Source organism: Anarrhichthys ocellatus, unplaced genomic scaffold (genome assembly GCF_004355925.1).
Source record: "Anarrhichthys ocellatus isolate YVR2014 unplaced genomic scaffold, GSC_Weel_1.0 scaffold39, whole genome shotgun sequence".
NCBI classification, from domain to species: domain Eukaryota; kingdom Metazoa; phylum Chordata; class Actinopteri; order Perciformes; family Anarhichadidae; genus Anarrhichthys; species Anarrhichthys ocellatus.
In genome coordinates, this window is record NW_022280069.1 from 330,121 (window position 1) to 342,568 (window position 12,448).

At 41.0% G+C, this 12,448-nt stretch overlaps 1 protein-coding gene across 1 annotated transcript in view; it reads left to right on the plus strand.

Moving 5' to 3' along the window:
• The window catches only part of gabbr1a (gamma-aminobutyric acid (GABA) B receptor, 1a), a 60,489-nt gene that overhangs the window by 6,644 nt on the left and 41,397 nt on the right, over nucleotides 1-12,448 (plus strand). The window contains exons 5-7 of the mRNA XM_031867562.1: nucleotides 3,055-3,240; nucleotides 4,998-5,015; nucleotides 11,973-12,133. Coding sequence (XP_031723422.1) covers nucleotides 3,055-3,240; nucleotides 4,998-5,015; nucleotides 11,973-12,133 — 365 coding nt within the window. The remainder of the gene's footprint in view (nucleotides 1-3,054; nucleotides 3,241-4,997; nucleotides 5,016-11,972; nucleotides 12,134-12,448) is intronic.

Consider the following 12,448-nt stretch of genomic DNA (forward strand, 5'->3'; position numbering starts at 1 on the left):
GTGCACCACTTCTATGTGGCATGTACTGCTGACCTGCTATCGCCCCCTAAAGATCCACTGTCCTCCCCTAAGAAAGACAAAATGGGTTAACAAAGAATAAAACAAGAAAACACGTGTGGAGTCTCCCACATGCCTTTTGGTGAACTACAAATGCGTTCCCTTATGCACCACTTGTTAGTTTTTATGCTGGAGGCATTATGTTTTGGGTTGTCCGTCCATATTTGATATGAAATTTTGATAGAATTGATATGCTAATTATGACAGTTTCACACAAACGTGATGACATTTTGAACATACATGGATGTAAACTGGAACTTGGCTGGTTGGTAGAGGCAAACAACCATGAGACGGTCATTTTTTAATGAATTTTTTTACATTTCTTTTCATTTCAATACGTCAATTTTGGCTATTATGGATAGGTCCCTTACATGAAATGAATTAACTTCATTCATGATCTAGATAACAATATGTGTGAGGTGGGATTATTTTGTCACACATTTTGGTTGAGTGGTCACAAATTAATTCAGTGAAATTTTGTTCTCTTGCTGTACCAGTGACATGCCACCAACCAGAGCTTGTAAACATACTTTGTTTTGTTGAACTCTGATGAATAGGTTTGATATTTTGTGTTTCCTGCTGAGGAGTTTTTTAGTGTTTACTCTGAGGTATGTGTGCCTGATGAAGGGCTAAATTAACACACGTCAATGTGAATTTATCCGTGATACCCCAATAGAGAAAAGTTTGGGCTGAAACTTGCTGGGTATTGATTTGGAGTGCTCATTATGTTTAAAGAATAATGGAGCTAGCGTTTGTTCAAACCAACAGTTTCCTATTGGACGGTGAGGCCTGAATGTAATTTCTACTCATATCACACCTACAGTTCCTCTGCAAATACTGAGAATAAGGCCAGAGATCTAATCAAATCCCCGTAATATCTCCTGTTTTTGTTCTTTCAGGTCACATTCAACATCAGTGAAATTGTTTTTCCCCCCCAAGAGTACATTCTCTAAAGCAGGCTTTTTGTTTTCTCTGGCTTATGTAAGAGCACAAGCTGCAATGTGCAGATTGAAGTTTTATTATGTGCTCACATGCTGGAAGCAAGATTCAACAAACTCAGCAGCTAAACAAATTATATTCGAGAGCTTGACCATTTTGTCAGAAAAAACCAAACCAAGAGAAATGGAGGCTGCGAGCGAACATCACAAATGTGGGCTGAGACCTTTCTTACAGGTCTAAACACATTTCACATTGTGTCTGCGTTGTATTAAACGCAAGAGGAGGAAAATGTCCAGATGCATGCAGGAGCACCTGAAAATAGAACTTTAACACATGAACGACTTCTCAGAGGCAAAGCTGCTCAAGAAGCAGAAGTAATCTCCTCAGTCTCAGATGTTGGAAAAACATTTTTACCTTATTGCTCATTTCCATCCTGTTTTTCCACTTCTGTACTGCTTGTTCACATGTTGGATAACGACGTTACAGTACGCATCGTTTCAACGCTGTCTTCCTGAGGAGCCAATGTCAGCAGCAGCAGCAATAACCAGAGGAGAGGAAAAACCTTGAAGAACAGATCTATTGCTTTTGTCACGAGGCTGGAGTTTGTGACTAACAGTGCTAATCGTTTATGTAACCTCATTACTTCATGTTTAGTGCTTATTAGGAAATCTTATCATGCTGACACACTAAAACTAAATCGGTAAACATGCCCTGTGAACGTCAGTCAGCTTGTTAGCATTGTCATTGTGTCATTAGCATTTAACTACTTTAGTAAAATTACCTGCATTGGAAAAATTACCACCATTGGACTATAGACTACATATTGTGTACACTGGGGCTCTGATAGAAATCACAGACTAACATACTAAGCATACTAAGTATGACATCAAATTGAGTGTGTTGTGCGTTCGGACTGCATAGTAAGTGGAGTGTGAGAAGAGGAGACACGCCTGGATGTAAAGGCCGACTAGATTAGCAAGAATGTGAATGCACTGCAGCAGCTCTTCATACTGCCATGGCGGACTGCGAGGCAGTTAAGAGGAAAAACCTGAGAGGTAACATGTATGACGTACTGTAGAAAACCTTTTCTAACACTAAGATATTTAATAATTTAAATTTGCCTTGAAATAATACTGGAAAATATTAAATTGTGTGGAAGAGATAATGTTGATTTACATTTGTGATCAACAATTTCCATTCAACATTAGCTTGGACCGGTACTGTGGTGATCCATACAGTTATGTGATGCAGAGAGTTCGTATTGCTTACTGCAGGGAGAACAGTCTGCTGGTAATGGCATACTTAGTGGGTATTTTAGTGAGCAGTGTGTATACTCATTGAGCATGTATGCAGTAGGTTAGTATGCTATTTCGAACATAATCTCGTTCTGAAATGTAGTCTTCCATGTTTCAGTTGGCCCTTTGGGTTTTCATTTGACAAAATTACATTTTATCACCAATTTAATATAAATAATGGACAAATAAAAGTGTTGGAACACATTACAGCTATTGCCTCATCTCTAGCGTCTTAGTGTCTTTCAGCTCAATGTTTTTGATCAACTTTTTCATCCAGTTTAATTCCTCTCATCAACCCTGTTTCCAGACGCAGCGGGCAGCAGCTCTGATAAAAACCCACTGTCGACTACCTGAAGAGGAAGTTAGCGATTAACTGGCGAACAGTGTGAAGCATATCGCAGCTACAGAGACAGATATTTACCGCTGGAGTTAGTGGAGACTAAAACTGAACGTACGCTCATCAAGTGCCCAGAAACACGAGTCTAAATGAATGCTGATGAATGTCTGCTCTGCTGCTTGTCTAAGTAACATGTAACAGTAATAACTTTATAAGATGTTAATATATCAATGTTGTGTTTGTGTGCTGGTCATTTGGCAATTCTCATTGAGCTTTTGGACAATCTTAATTCCTCATCCAAAGCACTTTGACCTCTGATACATGTTTGTGTTACTGCGACTCCGTCTCCCGGTTATTATGCATTTACCTTTCTATAACTCCCCGTGTCTCGGCCTCCCTCTCTTTTGTGGTTCTTCTGGTTCCCAGTGCTGCTGTGTCCGCGGGTGTGGACCTCCCTGGAGAACGGCCGGGTGACGGTGAAGCCCCCCGGTCAGCCAGTGGAGGGGACGGTGCTCCATTACAGCTGCCACGCCGGCTTCATCCTGGAGGGCAGAAACATCAGCCATTGCACTAAACTGGGCAAGTGGGATGCGCCCAAACCCACCTGCCTCTGTGAGTATCTAAGCCAGTGTGACGAAATGAGATTTTACATTAAGCTTCCAATTACAGTGGATTTAAGAAAATGATGTGGTGTGGTGGGATGCCTTGTCTCGGGGGAGACTCAGTAAGGGTCTGCAGGCTAAATGACAACACAGACGGTGATTAATGACGTCTACATTACCGCTGCAGCCAGAGAAACAGTCAGCGAACATTTTAACCACAGGGACCAACTTTGTATCAATGCTTCTGATATAAATTCTCAATATCAATCAAGTAGAAACAAATAAATCTGAAATTGGTATGGGTGATTCTTTGCGTTGTGAGAAACCTTTTTTGTTTACCACTGAAGAAAAGATTAAGAAAAAGATACATTTTTTTAAAGATTTACTGTCACTTTTAGAGCTGAAGCGATCATTCATAAACTGACAAGTAATCTGGAACTATTTTGATAATCAATTAATTGTGTAAATTGATTTCCCCCCCAAAAAAAGCCAATCATTCTGTGGTTCCAGATTCTCAAATGTGACGACTAGACGCTTTTCTTTGTCGTATATGATACTAAAGTGAATGTTTTTGAGTTAATGAAATAAAACAAGCGATTTAATGTCATTACCTTGGCCTTTGCTAAATATTATAGGCATTCTGACATTTTAAAGTGAAAATCGATTCATGTATTTAAATCCCTAACTGATCCTTTATTGGCAGAAACGTTCCTTGTATTCAAATAAACAGACGACATCCCCTTCATTACACAGAGATGGCTCACTTGTGCAGCCGTGCCTCACAGAAATGGGAACACGAGGTTTTAAAGATGACGGATAATTACAAACACCTGCTCTCCCAATGGCGAAGCGCGGTTGCTAGGCAATAAATGATCCAACCAATCAGAGCATGAGGGTAGTTCATACAGTGGTTGGCACAATCAGGTAAAAAAAAAATGGTGAACACCTGATGTCCCACACATTAAACTATGTGTACACTGGATAAACACGCAATGAACATATACGACGAGAGTGCGAGCGGATATTTGTGATATCATCGACACCCGAGAGCGTTCGCTCCTCGCTTACGACAGTTGGCAGGTCTGAAAAGATTTGTCCAAAATTAGGACAAATAAATGAGGATTTACTGAAAGATTTGAGATTGCCAACTGGTCTTCATCAGAGGAGGAGTTGGCATGGCAACCAACTAAAGTTGCTATGGGAATGGTTGCATTAAAAGAGATGAGAGAGGGAACTATCAGCACAGTAGGACTGGGCAACTGAGGAGTAGGTGACATATTGCGTAATAGTTTTTAAAAAGAATCTAGAAGATGCTCTAGAATTCTCTCGTGTGCTCTGATTGTTTATTTCTTCTATGTTGTTGCTTTGAGATTGTCTGTGGTACCGACACTAAATATAACTATAGATTTGAATATATTATGTTTTTGTGGTGTTCCTGTAAACGTAAGATTACATAATATTAACAACAGGAAAGTACTGCTCAGCATCCAGTGCTCAGGACAAATACAATGATGTGTTGCTGCCATCTAGTGGAGGGAAATTATTTGATTTTTCTTTTTCTTTTTTTTGCTTTACTGCACCATTTTTTTAAAATACAAATTATACATTAACACGGTGAATAATTCAATTAAAAAAACATCAGGATCGCCCATCAAATTCAATGTACAATGATCTTTTCCTTCTTGTTAAATGTTCTGTTTCCACTTGAGTTGCATTTTTTAATCAACTGTTCTTTTTTGCTTCTTTTTGTGTGTTTGCCGGCCAAAGATGACAGAAACTACACAGGTATAGGAATCTTTCTTTCTTATTATCATGTCCATGATAACCAAGTCTTACAATGCAATAGTTAATTAGTTATGTGTATTATTGTGTGGTGTGCCCAGCCAGCATGGACTTATGTGTCACTAAAACATTAAACATTTGTACATTAACTATGCACAAAAATGTATACAAAACAAGGTTTCATGCAAAAATGCAGAAATGAAGGACATTTTACTGAAATGTGTATCCCTTAAAATGTAATCATTATGAATAACACATGAAATGTCTCACCCAGAACACATAACCGTTCTGTTTGTATAGCTAATGGTAATGTACCTGAACGTAACTGTGCTCATTATTTAAACGTCAGGCTTTACAATACTGTGCTGCAGATGCAATGTGTGCTCTAACCACAAGAGGGCAGCAGCAGCCTAAAGCACTGACGTGTGGCTGGAAATAAAATCCGACTTCACAGGGAAAAAGGAAACTTCTTCTATGAACAGCTTGTCCAATTAAAGATGATTTTTTTTTTCTGCCTTGAGAAACAAGATCATTGAAGTTGTACACTCAGTTAAATAAATGTGTGTTGAGCAAATCCTTCTTTTATGAATCAAAAGCACAGAGAGAGAAGATTAAGACTATATAATCTGCTCAGGAGCATCTTTAGTGAGGTAGCATTTTCAACTCATCTCATCCACACTAAACCCCCTTATGTCTTTAGTTAATTTTAATTTCAAAGTTTTAATGAAAATTGCATATTAGTTTGATGCTAATCGCTCTTGCAACACACGCCCCTGCCCTCTAGAGTTAGAGAAAGGTGGAATTTTCAAAATGAAGAAGGTTAGCTGTGAGTTTGTCACCTAAATATAATCAGGTGTGGAATATTCCGCTCACTAACCCCAGTCCGACACACGGCGCTGTTAGACCTGCAGTTTGCAACAGGTCAATATGAAAATGACCTTATGCGCCCCGGCAGCTTTTCCCGGAAAAATAATGAGTCAAAAAATCAACTGTAGTGCAGACGTTGTATCTGATCAAGGCAAAGGATGATGAATACATGCGTTACTGTTGCACGATGGCTCACCCTCTTGCACGGTTATGTCACCACATTAGAAATTGGCAAGATATTGAATCATACACGAGCTGCAATCCTTGGATGGATCACAACGCTCACGAATGAATTAGGTATAGACCTGTTTCATGAGACGAACACACCTGTTCACTCACACACATGCTACTCATGCACACACACTGTGCAGAAACTAAACTTCAGATATAGTTTCAGGCAAGTAATCCCAGAAGTTGCTGATAAAAAAACTTTCCAAATGTCACGGACAGACTTGACAAACACATAATTAACAAAGCAGCAGAGAACACTGTTTCCTCAAATAGAAATTTCCATCTTTTGTCTCAATAGTGACCTCCTTCTGGGTCTGCTCTCTCTCTCTCTCTCTCTCTCTCTCTCTCTCTCTCTCTCTCCACTGCATGTGCCATCACCACCCACTTACTGCCTCCTCAGCGGGAGAAAGGTTAATACCCTGCTCCTGTCTGTGTCTGCTCTACCCTGTGTGTGTGTGTGTGTGTGTGTGTGTGTGCGCGCACACACATATGCAGTAGGATTGCATTTCTAGTTTCTGTTTCCTCCAAGTGCTGTATAACAAAACCACCAGAGTCAAAAGAAACAAAGCAGCAAACAAGCTATATACATACTAAATAAACTCTGTATATACTGTATGTATATGTACGTATGTACTCAGTATTATATATTTATATTATTCTATTTAATAATCTATCTAATCTTTTTGGGAAGATTGTTTTTTAGAATGTAGAAGCTCTCACATTCATTAAAGCAAAAGGATGGCATAGTTCTAAATATATATATACAGTATATATATATATATATATATATACTGTATATATTTATTTTAGCTGTTATTTGAAAAGCAGTAATGCATTAGTCCATGTCCCATTTGTGATCAAATCATTGTGTTTATGTAAACTAAAAACTGTTAGTGAGATTACATTTATTTTGTCTTTTTGACAAAGACACAACCTGGTAGTTACGAGCAAATGTTACTCAAACAGGAATAAAGACAGCATTTGTTGGAGACTGTTTTCAGTGGTGGACTAATACAGGTTTGGTGCACTGGGGAGTATTTACAGCAGCAGGACAGTGTCTGTGGGACTGACTCAAAATAAACTACAGTACCCCTGTTCATCGAAATCAAAGCACATGAAGGCTCATTGATGTGTTTTTTTTTATAGTTTTGACAACAATAGAATCCAGCTGCCGTACAAAGTAAGAGCTTTATGAAACAGAGGAATGAGATATATCAGCCGTCGGCCACACAGGCAGCACCACTAGTAGTGGTAAAGCTGGATTAATTCATTGTTGGTTTTTGGTCCTTTCATGGGATTTGTTGAAAATAAGACAAAACATGGCCGCCCTCATCCTCTAAAAGATGGGCTGTATCATTGGGATTTTAGCAGTGCTTTCATCTTGGCATGTGAGTCATCTGTTCAGTCGCACTTGACAACAAATGGATTTTTAAAGCTGATGAATTCAGTCTAAAACACTGTGATATAGCAGAAAATATTCCTTCTTCACATCTATGTTCATAAAAGTGGTTACCAAACGTTGCTATAAAGCTTATGCCCTAGTGGCAGGGTATTCTTTACAGTCGAACAATGAACTTGTTATTCTCAACTCCCCTCCACCCTGATACCCAGGCATGATATATTACTCTAATAACCGAGGCGCTGCAGAGTATTGGAAACTAGTGTGTGTTGAGCTGCTGCTGCTGCTGGACAACTTATGTAATGATGATGCTGTATCGAAGTTACAGCTTTTTACTGCATGATGAACTATATCTTTATAGCATGCTGGCCAACATTTATGCTCCTATAAATTGTTCTTCCAATAATTCTGGCGCTGCAATGTGTAAATACATGCTGCGTTTTCACCTTGCCCATCTGGCACAACAAGCAAAAAGATTGCCTTATGAAACACTCTTTGACCAAAGTCCCACCTCTACAGTCAGCATTGTGGGAAGAAAAAACCCTCACTGAATAAAATGCCAGCGTCTTGCGAATTTAAAACAGTCTGATTGATTTTACTCAATACATTTTGTCATCACAATCATTTTCACAATGTTTCAGATTGAATAACAAGCGCTCTGCAAGTGGAGGACAGAGTAATCAGCTGTTACAAAAAGGGAACATTCAAAAATGGTATGTTCCCCCTCTGACAACATCTGCCAGGAAGAAAAACAGGCCATTTCCCTGAAGGATGCCCAGTGTGCAAACTGCAGACACACACACAAGCGTACAGTACGAGGCCCCTCATTAAAGCGGCTCAGCAACATGTTACAGCACTCGTGTCTCCGTTGCTTCTCCTCCAGCCTGTGCCACAGTTAATGTCTCCTCTGAATGTGGTATTTTGCCACCACCGGGGGTTGTTAACACTGTACTCTCCCATGCTGGTGCGTCTCGCATGTGTCGGCTGTAGGATTACGGAGCGGGGGGAAAAAGAAAAAAAAAAAAGAATATAAAGTTCACGGCTGAATAATTGATAGCGCGTTGGATGGGTCACTGGGTGGAAGTGGAAGGCAAATGCCAGCCGATGATCACTACACTCACCTCAGCCTGTGAGGCCTTGTTAGCAGCTGGATCTTAATAGCTCTCTGCTACATGGAAATATCCAGATAATGAGATTTGGGTAATGAACCAGGGTGATATAATAGTCATACTCCATCGCCATAACTAGAGTGTTTTTAATTTAGAAATAATGGTCTTCTTTTCAATTGCTGCAGTAAGTAATTTTCAAAAGGGAACTTTAACACTGACATTACATTGCAATTAGAACGCTTGCACGGGGACTACAAAAACCAGAGCATGAAATAAAATAACAGTATTGTTTGCAAAGTAAAGATCTCAGGTAATGAGCTGTTAACCTTTAACATCCCTTAAAAGATTCATCAAAATCAAATGAAGTTGGCGGACGTGTCTCCAAAAACATCAAAAATCCATTTTAGAAAATGACTTTCGGATCATTCTTTTTCTTTGTGGTGGAAAATGCTTAACTTTAATTTGTTTTCCTTTATTTAAGATCACATTACAGCAGCTGTTCACGCAGTGGTCTTTAGTTAGATACTTAGAATGATCCGTCTTTTCTGTTTTTAAGGTCTGATTTTAGAACACAAAAATAGAACGTGCGGCTTTTCATTTGAGATGAAGAAAGCAAAAAATATTTAGTTAAATAAATAAAACTAATTTAGAAAGAAGGGTGTTTTCTCCAAAATGTATTCAAATGTATTTTCCTGAAGCCTCACATAGAAGGGGATTCTTTCCATTATAAATATTTAAAAAATGATATCATACCAGTCTTCTATAGATGGGATGTCTGGTTTAAGCCATTTATTTGTAATTGCCTTACAGCAGCTACACTCAATATTTCAAATAAGTATTTTGTTTGTTGTATTTGTGGTTGTATGTTGTAATTCTTGCCCTAAATGTAGTCACCAATTCTGTATAAATCGCGTGACTCTTCATGTTGAACTGTATAGGCTTAAAGGCCATTGTGCCTGACTTTGTGTGTACTTGTTATATGTGTCAGATGGTGTGGGTGCATGCTCGCATGTCTTTGTGTGTCGGAGTTACAAATAGGGACTGTGCTGGATGTGAACAGAGGATTCAAACAGGTGTGCAGGGGAGCCCAGTTTCTCTCTTATCTACACTAACTGCATTGCTGTTTCCAGAAATAAAATGGAATGAAGTCAGCCCTGACTGATATACTGCCTGCCACATTTCTTGCTGATTTCTCAAAGCAGCTTCTGCAGCACTGTATGGACTTGGCCGTGGAGAGGAGGCAGAGATGAAACGGTCTATGAATTAGCAGAGGTGGTTACAGAGCCGGGTTGCTCACTGCTCGTGTGTGCTGGGCCATGTAATGGAGCTATTGATTTGCAGGTCAAGCAGCAGCTAGGTATCTGTGTTCAAGCCAGGCTAAAAGTTACATGTTAACGTTGTTTCAGCAGCATTTAAGTGACTATTGATCGTGCAGGTTCAAAGAGTAGTTTTTTTAGCGATAGCACCAGCTCTGGGGATGGCAATGTCAGTCTGTGTGTCCACAACTTTGATCTCAGGTAGAAATATCTCAACAAATATTTGATGGATTGGCATAAAATTCTGTACAGGCATTCATGCTCCCCAGAGGATAAATCCTCCTTACTTTGGAGATCCTCTGACTCTTCTTTGTGGATGGATTGCCATGAAATTTGGTTCCCACATTCAAGTCCCCCTCAGGATGAATAACAAAGATTTATTTTAATTATTATTTACCTTCCTCTGTTAATTAAAATGTAAATGTGTCCAATGCTTTGGTTTATGACCAAATACCTGCAAAGCTAGAGACATTCTCATAAGCCTCAGCTGTTCTCATGTTTATTGCTAATTAGCAACTTGCTAAAATGGTTGTTGCATGCACTACATCACTGCTGACACTGCTTTGATTATTTTACGTTATTTACCACACAGCTGCCGGGTCAATGTATTAATCAATACAAGACATTGCTTTTCACCATGTCGCCCAAGTCCTACTGAGACTGCAAAAGAACCAAATCCATGCGCACTTGGCATAAACGAATCTGACTCTCTGGTGATGTCACATTTGGCCTCCTGCAGCTGATGCATTGATCATAAATTGGTTATGGACCCGCTAGCCTGCAGCGTGAGCCAATTGCCAGCTGCAGCAAGTGGTGGGAGTAAAAGGAGCCAAATGCAAAGAGGAACATGTGACCAAAAAACAAAAAAAGAGGTCGTGGGACTGTGGTGGAATAGATGCACTGTTTTAAGTTAAGCACAGCCTGTAACTCATTAGAAAACCATTGAGGAGATTTTGCCCAGAGCCCCCTCCTAATCACTCATCTCTCTCTCTCTCTCTGTCTCTCTCTCTCTCTCTCTCTCCCCCCTCTCTCTTTCTCAGCATACATTTCAGACTTGTCCTGGCTTCCTCTCTCTCTCTCTCTCTCTCCCTCTCTCTCTCCCTCTCTCTCTCTCTCTGTCTCTCTCTCTCACACACACACAAACTCACACATACACACACACACACTCTCAGCCTGCCGGTGCTGCAGTGGATCAGACGCAGAGCTCAGGCGCGCCTGCTTTTCCGCGGCAAATCGTCTCATCTGTTGGAATACGGCTGCGTTAAAGGGGGGGGGGGGGGGGGGAGAGATGCTGCCTGCTGTTTTCTGCTGCTTCAGCTCTCAGTTCACTCTCCGGTTGTTGTTGTTGTTGGTTTTTTTCTAGCTGCAGCTCCCAATCCACACTCATTTGACCCGGTTAACGTGTTCTGCGCGGACTGCACTCTCTAATTCGCGCGTCCTATTTTCTTTCTTTTGGAGCGTAAACCAATATTCATGATCGATTGCGAGCAGAAAGCGATGCGTTAGTTTAGTCGCGCCGAATGCGTGGACTTGCGGAGATATGGCTCGGATTGCAGGATTGAAACTTGACTGCCGAGCATCTCGAGGCGAGCAGCAGCGTCCTCACATGATCGCTCCGAGTCTGAACTGTGTTTGACTTCGTCCCCCCCCAAAAACAAACCCAGCATGCTATGTATAATTAACCATGCATTATGCTAAATTATACGCCGACTCAAGTATTTACTCGATTCGCTAAACACTTGCAATTAAAAGTAAATAGCTGCAACGTCAAATCCAAACTGGGTCCAGTTTAAAGGAGCCGGACACGTGTTGAGCTCACTTACGTTTTAGTTGCGAAATAAATAAAAAATAGGCTTTGACCCGCGCCTGGCTCGCGCTGCAGCACCGGGAGGGAACCTGCTCCAGTTCAGCTCACCTTGAACCATGCCGGTGGTCTGCAGAAGTCCACCAGTAACTCGCGCGGCCCGCGGCCAAGCGACGTTCCTCCTCCGGGTATCTCTCACCGCACTTCTCCTCTTCTGGCCTCGGCCATCCGCAGGCAAGAAGAAGCTGTACATCGGAGCGCTGTTCCCCATGAGCGGAGGCTGGCCCGGCGGCCAGGCGTGCATGCCCTCCGCTCAGATGGCCCTGGATCTGGTGAACAACAGGAGCGACATCCTGCCCGACTACGAGCTGGAGCTCATCCACTACGACAGCATGGTGAGTGCATGTGGATGGGGAGTCAGAGGAGGTGCGCGCTCAAGTGATGTGCGGTGTCAGTCAGTGAGGGGGTCTCATCATCCGCCTCTCAAATTATCACGAGGAGCAACTGACTCTCTTGTGTCATTTTAAGTGTGCCGAAAGTCATCTGTCACCACTGTTTGTGATGTTTCATTTTGATGCTTCCTGAACAATGTTTCCTGACTTTATGGAGCTAATTATATTTTCCACCTTGGTTTTTATTTTTAGAATCGTGGCAGGTATATTAAATGTCACTTTGCCAAAGTCAACAGGGCAGGGCTGCGAGTTTAGGAA